The sequence below is a fragment of the Cyrtonyx montezumae genome, unplaced genomic scaffold, assembly GCF_038088225.1.
Source record: "Cyrtonyx montezumae isolate F1298 unplaced genomic scaffold, pur_monq_1.0 scaffold_8, whole genome shotgun sequence".
Lineage (NCBI taxonomy): Eukaryota > Metazoa > Chordata > Aves > Galliformes > Odontophoridae > Cyrtonyx > Cyrtonyx montezumae.
The window spans coordinates 100,516,278-100,534,826 of NW_027072089.1; the positions used below are offsets into that span (position 1 = coordinate 100,516,278).

The 18,549-nt window shown below is 39.2% G+C and overlaps 1 protein-coding gene across 2 annotated transcripts in view; it reads left to right on the plus strand.

The window, feature by feature from the left end:
- MYRIP (myosin VIIA and Rab interacting protein) overlaps nucleotides 1-18,549 on the plus strand; it is a 188,382-nt gene that overhangs the window by 72,246 nt on the left and 97,587 nt on the right. Inside the window, exons 4-6 of one of the 2 annotated variants that reach the window (XM_065753347.1) lie at nucleotides 8,588-8,599; nucleotides 10,014-10,051; nucleotides 15,430-15,651. In XM_065753347.1, coding sequence (XP_065609419.1) covers nucleotides 8,588-8,599; nucleotides 10,014-10,051; nucleotides 15,430-15,651 — 272 coding nt within the window. The remainder of the gene's footprint in view (nucleotides 1-8,587; nucleotides 8,600-10,013; nucleotides 10,052-15,429; nucleotides 15,652-18,549) is intronic. The other variant, XM_065753348.1, reaches the window with a different exon arrangement.

The following is an 18,549-nucleotide window of genomic DNA, read 5'->3' on the forward strand; positions in this document are numbered from 1 at the left end:
TCAGGGGTTCAGTTGGGTTTTTGGATGTTATAATTGGATACATACAAATGTGCAGGCGTGTAATGCATATTTTAAAGTGTTTATCCAATTTATGTAGCTTACTGCATTTCTTACTGCATCTGTATTTCTTTGATCTTCTACAAACTTCCCTTTATGTTCTTCTGATTAAATAATAAATCTGGGGATTTTTGCCCTAGTATAAATAAATATTTTAGTATCAAGGATTTTGAAGCAGTTGAAGTCACTGAAGACTTTTGATTTCAATAATCAGATGATTTTCAGGAAACTTCCCAGCTATGCACAATAGAGTTTAAAGAAAATTGAATTCATTTCAGTGCGTCGTTTTATTTCGTGTGGATATTTGCAGTACATTTTCATTTAGGGTGGAAAAGAATGCAGCTATTCTGGTTAAAGTATATTGTGTTGAATATAACTGGTTTTAATCTAATGTGACATCAGCTGATATTTTAACTGCTTAATGGTGCTGGGTAACAAAGCTCAGTGCTTTTGGATCTTTCAAATTTGAGGTATGCAGAGAGAGAAAAAGTAAAAAAAAAAAAAAAAAAAAAGAGAGACCTGATTTTTATGGATATCTGAGCCATGACTTAAAATGACTCCTTCAAAGCATCTGTCATTCTACATCCCATAACTCAGAAGCCAATATCATCCCGTCTTAATCATCTGGCTCAAATTCTGAACAGTGGATGAAAGATACAATTTGATATTTGTGTGTACCAATATACCTGTATGTGTTCATATTAACGCTGGGTGTTAACTGGGTCTATGGACCCATGATGAGTACATAATAGGGATTTGAGGGAGAACAGGTTATTTAAACACTAATGAAGAAAGTATCACTGCAGTAAGAATTTAATATCTGTGCTTTATTTGCTGAGTTTTTTTATTTTAGACTTATTTTAGACTTATTTTAGACTTGAAAAATATGGAAAGTAGTTTGGAAAAACTCATGCTGAGCAGACACTGTGGATGACCAAACCTTATAATGAGGCTGGGTTTTTTGTTGCTTTACTTTACTTGCTTGTGCTCTGGAGTTTAGCTGGATGCTGTGCAGAAAATAAATCTCTGAAATCACAGCTTGCTTTTACAGCATCACTGTAATTACTGAGTGTGTCTTCTCTGAGCTTAGTCTGTTTATTTTCTACCTGATGACAGTCTGTCCCCTGTGTGTCTTCAAACCCGTGCAGGAACGCTGAGACAAACGGCCATCCCTTTCTTTTCTTCTGAAGTGTCCCTGCTTAACCTGAGGCAGCAGAGTTTGGTGCCACTTGCTTGCAGCAGGCTGCCCCGAGGCACTCAGCTGCCCTACAATCTGGCTGCATCTTCCGCATCCTCCCTGGAGTTGTATTCGGTTTGCAAAGTGTTTAGTGTCAACACGAGTGTGGGTTTTCTGTGGATGGACCCTGCAAGACCCCCTTTGACAGTGACAGTGGCGTGATGATGTGTGGTAGAGGCAAAGCCAAAGTGGGTGCAGTGCCCACTGGCATTGGAGGTCTCTCTTTTCTTAGCATCTGTGGCACACACAGTCCAGATTAATTTTTCACCGAGCAACTCTAGCTGATGAACTGTGATTCCCTCACTGCTTGGGCCTCTGTAGTTATTTCCTTGATACCTCTTAATCATAAAAAACAGCATCCTTACTGGAAGTGGTGTATTCTGTCACATGCTTACTTTTTCCCTACAGTGTTCCGCAGCTTGTGGTGTTTAGTCTCTAACTCAGAGATCTGGCTTTGACCTCTGTTAGCTGACTTGGGTGCAGTGGCTGCAGTGCAGTTGCTCAACGTGGACAAGTCAGCCAACTGCTTTTCCTGTTTCAAATCCCTAGGCAGTGCTTAATATCCAATATGTGATTGCATTGCCAAAGTAACCATGGATTATGTCCACGTGCAAGACATATGTAGTAGCAACTGTAAAATAACTGTGTCCTTGTAGGGCTTGACAAAATCACATTTCATTCCACTGCTTACATTACACAGCATCGTGTAAAATAGAGTTCAGCCTCAGTTGTTTCCATCTCTGTGAGCTTTGGTGTCTGTGATTTTAGGAGAGAGATCAGTTTGTAAAGACTCAGTTTCACATCTTGAGGAAAATCTTCTCAGTGTCTGCGTTTTTGATTAGGGTTAGATTTCCCAGTGAGTATTTCTGGGTATGAAAGCTTCTGGACAAATGATTGTATTGATATTAGAGGAAGAAGAACTTTTAGTCTGGCCATAGTTAATCCTGTTTTTAATTGCTTTTGTTTTCATATTTCCATTACTACAACTGCATTGGTCCCTTGTTGCTTCTCCTCAACTCTATTATTGTGACTGCAGCCAGCTTAGCATCCCTTGATTTGCCAACCATATGCTTCACTGGAACTGGTAATATAAAGATTCACTGATAAAGGTTAGGTATCAAATGTACATCCTTTTCCCATTAACATTATAAACATATTTTGAGAGCCTTGGCATTGCAGTGTTTTGTTGTTAAGCATGCTAGTACCTTTACAGTAGAGCTGCTTTCTTTTGTTATATGACTATTCCTATTCCTACATATACCTGTGTATGAACATAACATAAAGCTATTTCATTTTCCTTTCTGCATTTAGTGATGCTGAATCATGAGGGCAACTCGTTTGAATTCCTAGAAAGTCTTCTTTGTGTCTGGCTTCCTTGATCTTGCTCAGCAGATAAACAAGACTGAGGACCCTGAGTAGTTCATTACTGAAAGCTTTCTGTGCCCCTCATGGAGTTTTGAGGTTGAGAAGATGCCTTCTCCAACAACAATGTAATGGAAAACAGGAAGAAACTGGGAAGCTCGGAAAACTGCAGAGTTGTGGGAGGTGGGATAGCAGAAAGATTGGTGGAAAACTATTTTATTTTTTCTTTAACAGAAGTTTAGGTGCTGGATAAAGACTTCCTATGCCAAAATACATACCCTGAGATCTGAGCTAGTATTTTGGGAAGGCTGGAGCTGGATTCAGCTTTTTAAGTGTTCTGAGAAGCTTAGGTGTGTATTTGAAACATCGTAAGTACTTGGCCACAGATTTTTGGCGGCACAGTTCAGAAAATGAACAGAACTAAAATCAAGGGAATCTGTTAAACTTCAGTGTCTCAAGGAAGGAGAAAATATCTCAGACAAAGCAACATTTTCCATCACTGCTTGCGTGTTCTACTCAAAAGAGAATTGCTAAGTTTTAATGGGTTGCTGATTTCAAATAACACTTTATATAAATCAACAGCTCTTGTCAGGGTTGCTGTGATTTTATAAGTCTTGCTTTGATATATAAACTTTCAATCACTCTCTGAGCTTTTGTTCTTTTGTTTTTCTTCTGCTTTTGTAGTTATGTGGAGGAATTCAGTACATTGGTCACATTGAAAGCTGCTTTTTTCTTTCGCTCAAGGGGAAAATCATTGATTTGAAAGTTTCTGCACATTCCAGTTTGTGTTTTATAGCTCAGGAATATTATGTATTATTAGTCTTTTGTTTTATTTCTGTAGCTGTTTTTCTCAGTAAAAATTATTGATTGTGAGTCACGATTTTTAGAGGATTTTTCCATTTTGCTGCAAGTGATAAATTACTTTCTTTTTTTGTGTTTGATTTATACATATTTTTTAGTAGTGGCTGGATTTTGCACCCTTGTCCTACAATGATGGTTTGAAAAATGTCTTGAGTGAAGTACAGAATTGAGTAAAATATTATATAGCCCCATAGGCAGAGAGAAGCATCATCTTACTATCTGCTATTTGCCTGTGGTTTTCTTACTCTTGGTTGAACACAGGTGGCGTGGCTGCTGGTTTGCAAACAACTGACACTTTGAATGCATGCTTCTTTAGCTCTAGCTAGGGGGAAGGCTTTGTGACTTTGGTTTGTGTGGCCTAAGTTTGACACTGTCACCTTTTCTGTATTTACTTGGACAAAAACCTTTCCTAGCATGATTGTGCTACAGCCAGGAAATGCATGAGCATGCTGTGAAAGTGTGGCACTGTAAAAGTGAACAAACAGAAAAGGAAGAATTCTGATTGCTTTGATATATGGAGAAGAAAGGGAAGGGAAGAAAATTTTTAACGACTGTAGGGCTGGAGGAAAGAGTATTTATTCTGTGCTGATGCTGTAAAGGAACATTGAGATAGCAGCCTTGTATTCATCCAACACATAACTAATGGCTAAGTGCTTACATGTTTTCAGGATAGTTTTGGAGGAGATCTCCACTGCTTTTGCCTTGCCCCATAAGAATGAAGCTGGTCACTTCTTAGCCTTTTCACACACTCCCAACTAAATATATAAAACCAAACTGAATAGTTCAGATATTAGAAATAAATACCTATTGTGTCAGTGCTGGAATTATACTAATTAAATTAGTAAGAACTATGTTATTATTTTTATGGTTCCTATTGGTAGTGCTTCCTCCACTTGGAGTTTGATTTAAATGCACTTCCTTATTTGTTATAAATCAACAGATATTTCAGTTAAGGAAACATTCCCCTGTGAGCATTTAATTATGCTAGTTTTGCAGTCCTGCTTTTATGGAGATGCCAGTGCTTTTGTATGCAGGTTATTTTTTGAAATATTAGTGCTTTAGTGTTTCACATCATCCTTTTTTCTTTCTTTTCTTTTCTTTTTTTATTCTTTTGGACAATAAATGTTTATTTTTGAGAAGGAATTTTTGCTTTTAAAGCAAAAGTCGTGCTGATGTTTTTAAGTCATTGTCATGTATCAGAAGCCACTATGATCTTTAACTAGGGTGGCTGTACATCAGTGCAATGCTGTGGAGCAGGGGTTTGTGAGAGGATTGTCCAGTCTGGAAGTTGAGCTTGGAAGGAAAACATGAGTTACATTTGCCAAGGAGCAAAGTGGTTTAGTGCAGCTTTGGTTTATCACCATCTTCTTGTAGCATTTCAGGCTGCAGATACAAAATGTGGAGGTTTGCCTCCTTGTTCCATCACTCCATCCACCTTACTGTACCACAGGGTTGGAGGAATTCCTGTAGTAATTAGCATCAGCTGATGCAACCCAATTATAAACTCCACCCCTCTGAGCAGATGCAGCTCCAGACCAATGAATCCCACCCTGATACAGCTTGAACTTTGAGCAAAGTGGGAATTTTCAACTCGGGGTATCAGAGCACCTTCCCCAAAGCAAACCAACTGAGTCAAGTGCTGTGTCTTGTTCAGCCAAGCAATCTGCCCTTAGCTTGCTGAGTTCTCTGCACCTTCTGACATAGCCAGAAGGACTGTGCAGGGCAAGGGAACCATGTCTGGGTCTGACTGTGCCTCGAGGAACTCCACATGGGTGAGATCTCTTCCATCTGCTGCTTACGGAGAGAGAAAGATGCGTGGGAGAGGGAAGAAAGGTGTCAGAGATGTGAATGGCAGAACTGAATAATAGTATTTATAACGCTTTAATAAGGAAGTCACTTTCATAGCAAAACAAGGCAATGCATATCATTTTAAAAGCACTGAGGAACTGCTCTGCCTTTTCCAAATATTCAATATCTAATCATCTTTATTAAATTATTTGTCCTTCTCCCGTGGGAAGGTCCACAGGGTACAGCTTTCTGTAACGTGGGGAAGGCACGTTGTTTAAAGAGGGAATGAGGTGTGGAGAGTACTAAGTAGAAGAGAATCCCAGCCTTTACTTGCAAGAGTTTATTGAATAATGTGGTTTTTTTTCTGTATGTTTATGCAGCTATTCACACGCACACAGAATAAGGCTAAACACCTGCAACTTTAAGCTACAAAATAAAGGTCATTAATTCCTAAAGAAATCAAAATAAAGATCATTAATTCCTAAATAAATTCCAGATTATTTGCTTTTCTTACTATTTGTGATAGCTCACTGATTTCTGTTCATTTCATTACTCAATAACCCTTTAGATGTTAAAAAACTAGTATGCTGTTAAATTTGCAGAGACGTTCCTATATTGAAAAAGGTTCTGGATAAAGTTAGGAGATATTAATTTAAATATCTGAAATGTTGTAATGGGGCTAAATGGAGTCTGGGTCTTTGGTAAATTCCCCTGTTACTATAGCAATAGCATATGCTAACACTTTTCAAAGGACTGCCTTAGATACGTGTTGGATGGGGAGGTGGGGGGGGTACTGTCAATATTTTCCTGCCCCTCTGCTGAGGTTCGTCAGTTTTGTCATAAGGAACAGGCTTTTGCTTCTAGAAGGTGTTAATATTGATGTAAAACACTCTGGTAAGAACACTTAGGTTAAATAGAGAGTGAGTTCTGTAGGAACAGATCTGTCTGCCAAGGTACTGTCTTGAGTACAGTAGAGGTATATAGTAAATTTAAGCTTCTAAGTCTTCAAGAAAATAAGACCCACACTGATGCTGCAACAATTTCTGTATTTAAGTAAATCAAATCATTATTTATAGGCTTAAATTAACTAAAAAATAAAATAATTGCATATCCTAAGTAGAATATGTTAAAACAGTGTTTGTTATGCAGTGAGAATATGGGCAGCATGAAGAGAAGCTTGGCTGGGGAAGTGCGTTTTTGGAGCTATGCACATACAGTCCTGTTGAAAGCACTCAGCCAAGTGATGTGTTCACCAAGCAATTTGCTCCTTTACTTCTTGGTATCTTTTAGGGCTTCTGTGGCTGTTGCAGGAAATGGAAAAATACCTCTTGGAGTTTGGTGTGGGTTTGCCAGTGTTGCATTGTGTGCTTTCCAGTGCTTCTGACCCACTGGGGCTCTGGGGTGGCCACTGTGGTTGGTACAGGCAGATGGGACTGCCACCCTCACCAGGTAGAAGCTGCCATGTGTAAAGCATTGCACATCTCTGCATGCAAAGTGGGATGGATGTCTTTGTGTTGTGTTCTAGCAATACACTCACAATCTTCTGCTGTTGGGATTTGTTGTGCTGTACAGCCTGCTTCCATAGCAAGCTATGCTGTTCATTTTACTACATGTTTTTCTTTATCTTGCTGCCTGTTCTTTGGGAAAGTTCAAGGAAAAAGGAAAATTCTCTTCGGTTTCTTATGAATAGGGAAGTAAATAATAGTAACCCGGTGACAATGCTGATTTAGTGTGTTTGAAGGTCTGCATTGCTGGAGTCCCACGAGGAAGAGGCAATGATGACTCACAGTAAACACTCAGAGTTTCTCAGAGGTAGCATCTTTGTTGCTCTCCCATTGCACACTAGCTGGGCTGTGAGTTGCGTTATATAAGGTCAAGCTGGATGGTGCTGTGTAATGAACCTGGGAAGAAGAAATGTTGAATGTAGTAAGAGTGATTCTGTTCTTTAAGGAAATCGTTCAAGTTGATGCAGGCATAAATTTGGATGACTGTCAGTGAGCGTCACACAAGTGTGATGGAAAAGAGTGCACATTTTAATCATATTTTCACTAATTTTTTTTTGTCCTGTTAACGCTGAACAATGCTTTGGTCTTAAGAATGCTTATCTGTATTTATTGCTCTGGTTCAACCAAAAGGGATAAGTAAGGTTGCTTACCTCAGATGTCCTTCTACTGCAGGCCAGGGCCTGCTGGAACAAACATGGAAGTCCCCAGGGAGAGAGGCATGAGAACAGGCTCAGTATGACCTGTGACAAATGGCAGGAGTGCAAAAAAATACTTGTACTCTACTTGTTTAATGCCTTCATTTCCTCTACTGATCATGAATACACAATTTAATGAAGAATGAAGTTGTTCCATGTGATGAGAAACTCAGTTTTTGTCCTTTTAAGTTAGATGTACCTTTAACCCTGTTATTTTTTTTCCTCGTGCTCAATTACAAGGACAAAGAAGTCAGAATTGGATAGATGACAAAATGCGTTATCTTGAGCTATGAAATGGTAAATAGAGATAGTGACTGATGCAGAAATAATGCATTTCAGAGGCTTTTAGAACTACACTTCAACTGCTAAATATGTAGAATAATGCTTAATAGGTATAGGGAATAGATAGCAGTTAGGCTCTGGTGTTTAACAGGGCAAATCAGTAACTGCTTATCACAACTAGTTTGTGCTGTCAGTTCAGTGCCATTCTTCTTGATATCTCTGGAAATCACCTGGGAAGGACATTTAAAAAGAAAATAAAATTATGCTATAATTACTGTAGAATATGCAGGAAACATTGATGTATTAATATTAGAATTTTATATATATATATATATATATATATATATAATATTAGAAGAAGCATATAATAATTTTAGAAGTATACTAGAAAGGTGGTGGAAACTGCTTCAGGGAGAGCAAAATGGCATTTATCGAGAAGAAATGAGATAGAAGATGTATTAAATGTTTATATAAATATAAATCACTATGTAAAATGCAGAAAATAAAAGGCAGGGAAGGAATTTGAGAAAGGTAGTAAACCCGTAATGAGATTTTGCCAGATTGTTAGGATGTTTGATGGGGTAGTACGTTGTAGAGTTAAATTTTGACAGGAAGGTGTCGAAAATACTGGGTGGAAGGTAAAGTGTGGTGTTAGAAGTGTTAAAACCCAGATATATTTCCACGTGTTTTAAGTGGCACTATTGGAACAGGAGGGCAAAGGGATCCATACAGCATTGATCCTTGGAAAAGATCATCTCAGCTTTCATGAAGAAAACTCTGATGTTGCCAGAGCTTCCCAGAATATCTGCTCTGTAGCTTCAGACCTGCTTCTCCCTCCCTGCTCCCTTTGCATCTGGAGGATATCAAAGCCTGTCAGTTAAGTGTTGAACAGATTCTGTCCTCCTGTGAGAGCCAACATGGCAAAAGAGAATGGGGTTAAGTGCAGTCTGTTGACAATTTAAAGGTTTACAGAGTGAGAGGAAGGAATTTGAAATACTACCTTTATACTATTTATTTCATTTAACTGTACTCTGGCATGTCAGTCATTTCCATTTGGCGAGAGATACTGATTGACAGTGCTTGTGTCAGCATCAGAAAGGGAAACCTCACTTAAGCAGCCCTAGCACAGTGTATACAGAGTATTAGTGTGCAGGCCGTCATTACCTGAAGCGACATCACACGGCATAGAGTCACTAACAGATCAGTGTAGAACCTGAGCCTGGTACAAGAAGGAGGGCATTGGTATGGGGCAAGTGAGCCACATCTAAATCAGGTGCTAACAGACCGCTCTCTGTCTAGCAAATTTGTTGTTTCATATGTGGTTTTAAGACCAGGCTAAGTGTCAACGCGTTGGCATTTTTCTGCTTTTGTCAGCAGTGGAACTAGTTCAGCACACAGCTTCCACAGCTTGGTCTTCTATTTTGTAGTATTTAATAAGAGGTACAAAGATGCTAATGCAGCTTTTTTCCCATTATCAGAAGTGTTGATAAATGTAAAAGAAAAAAAAAAAAAGAAAAGGGAGATGGAAGCACCAATATTTCCTCAGTGCTGGATTTCTTTCCTTTTCGAAAGAGATAACTTTTTAATAGAATAATGTTGTGTTTCTCAGTACTGACTCAGGTTGTAGAAAGATAACTTTATTTTTTACAGGTGAACTGTATATCCTTTCTTTCACTGAGAGCTTATTCAGCTGTACAGAGCATCACTACTGTGATGCCATGGTGGCTATGTCAGTGGGATAATGCGGAGTCCATTCAGTCTCCACATGGTTGTTGCAAAGCCTGCTTTAAAACAAAAAGCACTCAAGTAGGTTTTTATTCTTGCCTATCACTTAACCTTAACTAAACACAAAAGTAAGTTATCCCAGGCTCCTGAATACCTCGTTATCTGATGAGACCTCTGGTGGCATTAAAATTGCATGCCAGTCAGCTCACCTTTCATCAATCTGCTCCCGTTATGACTCCCTTCATGTTGTTCACACCATTGGTGGCCACGTGCTGAGCTCTCTTGACATAGAGGTTTTCATAACTAGCCTGCTCTCAGTCAATATTAAGAATTGCTATTGATTTTAGAACATTACTGCATCAGTTCTGGATGTTTTTAAAATTCTTGTCTGTTGGGCTCATTTCCTTGTGTACTATGCATGTGGATGCTGCTTCCACTTTTTCCAGCGTGAACATCACTGACCTTGTTGTATTCAGTCACGCTTTGCAATCACTTAATTAGAGAACAGTCAGCCCAACTCCTCTACCCACTAGTATTCAGTCTGAATGTACAGTTGTCACTGAATCCTTACATCAGTTTTTAATGGCAGCAGGCTGTCATAATAGGCCTTTTGAGTTAAGTGGCAAAGGCAAGCCTTGGACAATTTTAAGGAGTTTAATGGGATATTATCATCAGTTAATATATAGACAGCACCATCTTGCCCCTACTTCAGAAAACAGAAAGGACAAGAAAAGTGAAAAGGTAAGTTTTGATAGGAGTAACCAAAATTTTATAGAAGTGAGTAGCTGAAGGAGAAAGAAGAACTTGAAGTGATACTAATGAGATAGTAGAAGAAGAGAGCTCCAGTTGGAATAATTTGACTGTGAAATATTAATCGTTCAACAGGTATGATTACAAGATACAACAAGTAGTTTTCTTGTAACAATCCAATTGAGCCTCTTAATGCTTGAATGTGGAGGTGGTGCCCCCTCACTCTCAGAGACTATGTTTTCTTTTTAATCTTAGGGATTTCTAAGATTACTTTTTCCTTTCTTTCTATCCCTGTTTCTGGTGCACTCCTACTACCTAATCCTCCCTGCAGCTCTGCTGCTGCTGCTGGATCGATATCTGTCTGCAGATGAAAGGGCTGTGTTCTTCCATGTGTCCCCAACCGCAAGGAGAGCATTTGCACATGTACTGACATGGTTTTTTGACAGCACCAGCAGCATGTAGAATAGGCGTATGAAGTGTTAAATATACCACGAGGCACGACTGTGACTTGTTGATAGATGCCTAGAAAAAAGCCACTTTTTAGGTTTATGAATTAATTTGGCATTTACTTCAAAGGCACAGTGCTCTTACTCACTTGGTATTGTGTTTACCTGGTTATCCACTTCTAGGGAGAATAAACAAAAAAACAGGTCTTATGCATATAGCCCTGACTTTTTCAGCCTGTTTCTCAAGTATATCCTAGGCTTCCTTCCAGCTTGTTTTAAACCTCCCAGCATTATCTTACTGTGGCAAGTTGGCAAGGTGTGTATCACTGTTCATTTGAAGGTTGCAGCTCCACCTGCCCCAGCACTTGAGCAGTAATCACAGCAGCACCTTGAGGGGAGGCACACAGGGCCATCCAGGATTTCAGGTTCATTTACTGAAATACAGAATAATTGCAGATGTGGAGCTCAGTGAATATTGAACTGCAGTTCAGAGAAACGATAAACACTCTTACCACACTGCCAGTTAAAAAAAACTAGAACAAACTTTTCTGAAAGAGGTCTTGAAAAAATAGCAGAAAAGATTTCTCAAACAAGCTTGCATTCCTGTATTCAGGGGGTTACTATTATATATAATTCCAATTGTTTTATAGCAGTTTATTACAGAAAAAGATCTTATTCAGGCAAATGTTGAGAGTCTGTGTCTGAAACTGCCTAGTGAGGCCATTGTAATCGCACAGGGAAATGCTTCAACTTCCAGAATAGATCTTCACAGAGCATTTGCTATGACAGTCTTGCACCAAATACATGTTACCCTACTCACTGATGAGCAGGAACTCAGTTCTACCTGCATGCCATACAAGAGAATTCTGTGTAGATAAGGCAGCCAAGTGTTGTGGAAAAACAGGTTGAAGGATTGCTGTGAGTATTAGCTGTAAATTTGTTGCTTGCAAGGATAAAACGGTGAGGAGGACTGTATGGTCACTAATGAAAGATGCTGTAGAAGCATTCTTTCAGTATACAAGGGGTTTCTTTGGATCAAATGATTTCATTATTGCCATTGTGTGTTTTATGATTACAGCAGATACCATTCACAAACCAGCAGAGCAAAACATCGTACTCACAAATGTGGTGGAAAAAAGAAAATGTGTGGTGTTTGAAGAGTGGAGGAAGGCTATTAACTCTCAAGTATATAATAGCAAAATCTAGGTGCAAACCAGTATGCTAAAAAGTATTCCTCACCTGACTTTTTGTGGGATTGCATGCTAGGAGTCTGTTTCCCAAAACATGGACTGAAATACTCATAAATTCAGTACTTATTATGCAGATTAATTTGTAAAGGCATCTGGAAAATCTAAATACACATCTGTGTATTTTGGAACTTACAATTCAAGCGAATGTTCTTTGATGCAGTTAGTCTTGGTGACAGATACATTGCATGTCTTTCTTTGGTTCTTATGTATTTAAAGGCAGCGGGTGAAACACAGCCACTTGAAAAAGAAAATGAAATCCAATCTTAGATTCATTCACACAGCAGGAGTTCTCATCTCTGCAGATTCTTATTACTGCATTGCACATAACCGTAATAGCTGCGTCTTCAGTTGTGACTTGAGTGATGGGGATAAATTCTGTGGCTCCTACTCTTCCATCTTTTTCCCCAGAGGGATTTCGTTTTTGTGTGGAGTCTTTTTTATTACCTTATTTGTGTGTGTATTTTGCACACCTGTAAAACTGCATTCCCTCCCTGAGTTTGCAGAAGGAAGTAGATGCGCGGGAGTGCCCTCACATTCACCCTGTTTGCTCTGTCCCTTCTCTTTATCTGTGTTTTGTTGATGAAAATGGTGCTGCTTGGGTTGGAAAGGTGAAAGCTTGCCTTGTAAATCCTGACCTGCCTCTTAGAAAAATGTCTCCTGTATGAGTGACTTCCATCCTCCTGTAAGTAAATTCCACTGCATGAGAGGATCGCTGTTGCTGAATGCAGCCTTCTCACCCCTCTCCTTGGGCAATTGTCATGATCCTCTTCCTTGTGTGAAGTTGTTTGAACATCCTGAAGGGAAAGACTGAGGCTTTCAAAAGTGTACCTCAAGTACCTTGAACTTCACCTTGCACCTCCTGAATTTCAGTGCCACAGGATTTCAGTTTATTGAGGTTGAATCTCACATTCATCTTGCTGAAGTCATGTGCAAGTGAGGTTTTTGAGTATTGCTAGGAATAAACCAGACCCTACTGTTCCCTTCGACCATGTAACTTACATCAAAGCTGGCAGATCCAGTTACTTGCCAGTGTTGTGTAGTAGCTCACCTTCAGAAGAAACAGGTTTGTTTCTTATGAAGAAAGAAAAGTGTGCCAAGAGCAGTCCTTTGGCTTCAATGACAAACCTTTTTGACCATCCTTTTAGCTGTTGGACTCCTGATATAAACTGTAATATCCTTTGGGAGAAGAAAGGGCTTTGTTAAAGCCATTATGCAGATGAGCATAGCTTTCTTTTCTGTTCTGCCTACTTTCCTGTGGAAATGAGGCGCTTTTTTTTCATGCTTTTTCACTGCCCACCTCCCCGACCCTATCCTATTGACTTTTCGCATCCGTTGGCCAATTTTATTCCTGTTTAACAGTGAGGCAGATGCCTTAATAATGTTAAGGTTCTACCCCTGTAATGAGTATTGGCAGCTTGATAGAAGAGAAAGATGTAATTAATGCCTGTGCTGTGAAAAGGCTGCAGTGTGTGCTCAGCTTTTTTTAGGTATCAGACTTTATTAGCTCTGCTGTGAACAAAACTGCCTGGTTTTATACTGTGCAAGCATTGTTGTAGTGTTTTAGTAGGTGGCTTTGCTTCTGTGGTTTATCCTGCTATATGTGTAAGAGCCCTAGGGAGGGTTTAAGATACCATTGAGTGTGCAGAGTAACACTACCCAGTATCAAAGAGTTGCTCATTCTGGGAGATAGAGCAAAAATCTCTTCTTACTGAGAAGATGAAGTCAGAAGCAGGTGTCTTTATCTTGTGGGGTGGCCAGCATCTGCTGCTTGGGATCTCCGCCTTGAAGTACAGGTCCCACTGTGGAGGAATGGGGATAAGACAAAGTGGTCTGATTGTCCCATATAATCTGCAGGATAGTTCTGTCCTTTAACAAGAGAAATCGGATTTGACCTGCATAATTCAAACTTGTCTCATGTGTGATAATGCCTTATACTTTTCACTTTTAATTGTCCTATAAAAGCATGCAGAAATAAGGAAGGTTTGCACGAAAGTCATGAAGGTTATTTGCTCGAAACTCTGAAGAGTATTTTAGTTCCAGCTGGTGGTCTAAGATGGCCAAGCCTTTGTGTTGGGAACAAACAACAGAGAAGTGCATTGGTCTTGAAGCTTTAAATTTATGAAAGGTTTGATTTGGAATATAGTTAAATATGATGTGTGCACAAGTTCTGTGCATACATCATATTTCTGTGCTTTAGAACACTACCTTAATTGCTTTTTAGACTTGAGGTTTGGAATAGACCTGTCAGACTTTCATAAAATAAGCTGGTTTTTGAGTTATGAACCTGAGGCAGAAATGGCAAATGAGAAGATGTGTAGCATAGTCATGTGAGTCTATTTAACATTGCAGGCTTGCCTTCTAATGGCACTTACAGATGATCTTGGTTGAGTTTCTGAGTAAGTTCTCAGTAAGAGTATTCATTTTTTCTCCCATAACAATCTATTTACGTGTTAATTTAACTGTAAGTCACCGTGTCGTGACTGTGTTCCTGCAACTTAATCTGTCTCTTGTGGTACCTTTAGGTTTGGGGTTGTTTTTTTTTTTTTTAGACTTTTATGTTACTCCAGTCTTATAAGCATTTCTAATCAGCATTTGGAAATAGTAAGATAGCTACCACTACCTGAGAAACAGAAAGAATGAATATATGTGTACACACTCTGTTGTTCTAGGCTGCTGCTACCATGATTTTCATTAGCACTGGTATTTTATTTTCCTCTTAATGTAGACACTAGCTGTGCATGCCAGTAATTGTCTTACAACTGCTTGTTCTGACTGTTATTTATTATTCATATCGTGGAGTATATTGCCTTATTTGTAATAAATAAATAAATAAAAGCACTGTAAAATGGAAAATAATAAATTAATGAGTACCCCACATAAAGTCTATCTTTTTAATAAATGAGCTCTTCTGTTGGAGTATGGACAACTTAAAGGATCGGCAAATGTTTTCACAAACTTTGTGGTTGGCGTAGTATAGGTCCTAACACAGAAAAAGACCCGTACTTCTCTTAAAAGAAAGATGTGCTTAACTTGTTTGACTGGACTCTTACAAATAACGAGGTAGATCAAGGCAAGCTTAGCACTTTTTGTTGTCAAAACTATTGATCTGAAGTGCTTTTTATTACTGTGCACCAAGTCCTTTGACTGTCGTAGGCTGATTTGTGAAGTGCTCCAAAAGCAGCCGTGTATTTTCAGATACCACTAGGCCTTTGTACAGCTGGAGTACGTGGAACAGCAGCCTGGCTTTGCACAGGGTTGTGTCACTGGAGCTAGTAGAGGGAGATGGTTTGCGCTGAGTCAAGCTCAGAGTTTGTGTATGTCAGAGAATAAAGGAGCTTTTGCTTTGCAGTTCTGGGTTTAAAATGTGCGTTTTTGACATTTGTTTTACACCTGTAAATGTCATAACATGGGGACATGGGAAGAAGAGAATGGCAAAGATTTACACTTTGTTCCTTTTTGTTGTTGTTTCAGCGAAATGAAGCAGAAGTTGGATGAAGAGGGTAACAAGTGCAGCATCCTTTCCAAGCAGCAGAAGTTCAACGAGCACTGCTGTATTCGCTGCTGTTCACCTTTCACATTTCTTATCAACAGCAAGCGACAGTGCCAAGACTGCAAGTACAACATCTGCAAGAGCTGCAGCTCCTACCAGAAGAAGGAGAAAGCTTGGATTTGCAGTGTCTGCCAGCAAGCAAGGTAGGGACCTATTGTTCAACAACCTGTGGAGAGCAGCTGTGGCCTGAGCCACGCTTTTCCCTGTATCTGTTGTAAATAGTTAATTCTGGTGGGATTGGACGTGAAGTACCTGTTTATGGAGTGATTAGTTTGTACCCTTAGATGTGATGTGCCCATTTTTCCAGGGGTTAATTTGTTCTGAGAATGTTTGGTTACCTGTTGCATTTCCCAGGCTTGTTTCTCTGGACTGATGAATGAGCACACACTAATTAGACACAGCTTGTACAGGGCTGTGGTCTAAGTAACTAATGTAACCTGAGAGCAGTTAATCGTTTTTCAGCAAATCCACTGATAAATGGGGAGGGAAAGGAAAATATTGGTGACCAGATCATCCACCTATGAATGTGCTTTGGAGTGCTTTTCCCAATGCTGTCTTGTTGATGGAGATGCTTTGTGCTCGCTTTGGCAAATAGAGGTAGGAAACAGCAGGGCAACTTGTTATAATTCTTAATGTTTGTTAACCTTCTGTTTGCAGGTGATGACAGTGATTTACTCTTCTATGTTTTTGAGGCTTACATTGGCAAGCATTTAAAGTCAGTACCAGGAACCGAAAGCTAATCCAAGCAAACATGTAACAGCAGCAAAGGGACAGCTTCCTAAAGCATGACTGTGATAGTCCCAGAATCATAGAATCACAGAATCACAGAATATTCTGATTTGGAAGGGATCCAGAAGTATCGTAGAGTCCTTGTTGATATTGCAGGGCAGGCACCAAAAACAGCCTCAGCTGCAGTGTCATAACAATGACCCCAAAATTTTATTTGGTCAGGTTAGAATTAAATAGCTTGATTTCTCATAGTTTAGTTTTGAACACTGATGACTAAAATAACTGAGCAAATGTGACAGAGATGGCTGGAGGACAAAGGATAAAGGCAAGAACTGAGTCACTTTCCAATGCTATATTGGAAATATATAGTGGAAATACAATATTTCTGTATTTACCAAGGACTCCCACTTGCCTTCTCATCAACACCTACTTGAATTTTAAGTTTTCACATCATACTGTTGAAGGAAGTGTGTGCCCTTTGATACAGGCTGTTAAAATCATAGGGTTCCCAGGTAAGTGATTGTGTTTCCAAAGGCCAACTCATGAGCCCAAAGGGGGGTGTATTCCCCAGGGCATCTGCTCCTCCTCTGCCTTTTCCCTAAGAAATCCTATTCCTCAACCCCTGTTGAGATAGAAGGGCAGGAGTTTCTTTTCCAGCAGTACAGAGAGCTGCTTGTACTTATTTCTGCTTCAATCATTTGACTATTTCATACAACGCCTCTGTCCTCTGCTTCTGCTGAGCTTACCCATACAGGCAGTAAAACATGCAGCCAGGTTTGTAAATGTTTGTAAACATTTACGTTATTTATGAAACCTGAGACTCAGTCTGAATTATTTCTCTGGGAATAAATTAACATTGCTGCTAATCATTTATGTCCATGACACCATACAACTTACAGTACATCCCTGCAGAGAAAGCTGGAGCTGGGATGTTCTCGTTTGTTTTTTGTTGTTTGATTTTCTTTGTGCAAGGGGATTGTTTTGAACTATCTCTCAGTATTTCTTTCAGGGAAGAACCACAGGGAACTAGCATAGTCAGCTGTCATTTACTGTGCCTTTTTCAGTGATTTACCTATCTGGAGGTGCACAGACTGTGCCCTGCTGCTCCTCTCCACACTCACTTTTTGTATGTATTATTTTTTTCCTTTAATAAGACACCACAAAGGTGGCTCAATGTTTAGCTGCTGCTTTTCTGCCTATCAGACACCATAGAATAGATACTGGGCTAGAAACATCTCTGGGGACCACATTTTCAGGCTGATCTTTTTTTTTTTTAATTCCTATTCATTTTTCTTGAATTATCCACGAGTTAATTTTTTAATTCTCTGCTACACAGAAGGCAAACTGAAAAACTGAAAACTTATAGCTCCAACTGCACGCTATGATCTACTTGTGCTCTTCAGTTCTTCTCTACAGTAGTGTAGCATTTTGCTTCTAGCATGTATTTCGAGTCTGTTGTCCAGTTCTCTGATGGCGGATTCAGTTTTTTTGCTGTACAAAAGGCCGTAAAGCATTCTTAGCAGGAATTGTTTGTGTAAACCTTACATAGTACAGGTTGGGACTCTAATTAGGTGAATTAGAAACTGTTTTGTGCCTATAAGTAAGTGCCAAATAAATCTGAAAAATTCCTGTATGAGAACTCATCACCGGATGGCCTCTTTGAACAAGTCTTTGAGCAAGGGGGCATTGCCTGGTCTGCAGAGCAATACTGTTCTGCTCCACAGAAGCTGCTTTGCTGTTTATGATGCTTTGCTGACAGTGAGTAACACACAGAGTCCTAAATATTGCTCCTTTTGTCTTTAATGATGCTGACTTATGAAAAATGCATTGATGCTGCATAAAATCAGACTTCATACAATAAAAATAGTAGTCTGAGCAGCTCAAATGGTTCCCAAAATTGTCACTGCTTGCAAGACAGATTTATTTGAATGCATAAGAGAGCTGGTTTTTTGTTTTTCACATCTCCAATATTGGCTCAATTTGCTGTGCTAATTTGGCTGCTTTCATTATTTATCTTCATAGAGTCTCAATTCAGAGTCATTTTTGCATGTTCTTTACAACAGTTTCTTTTGAGCTAGCTTGTAACTAGACTCTAGCAATTAGCATCAGTAGCAAATCTAATTGTCTTACTGGAACTTGAAAATGAATTAGATCAATTAGATAAGCATTAGCTTTTTAAAATATACATTGCAGTGAGAATTAAGAGCAATTAACATCTAGTCTACCTGCAATACATTTGTCTCTGACTGGTGTGCATTGGAAATAATACTAGGTAATAGAAAAACAGCTGTGCTTCTGGTGTCACAAAAATT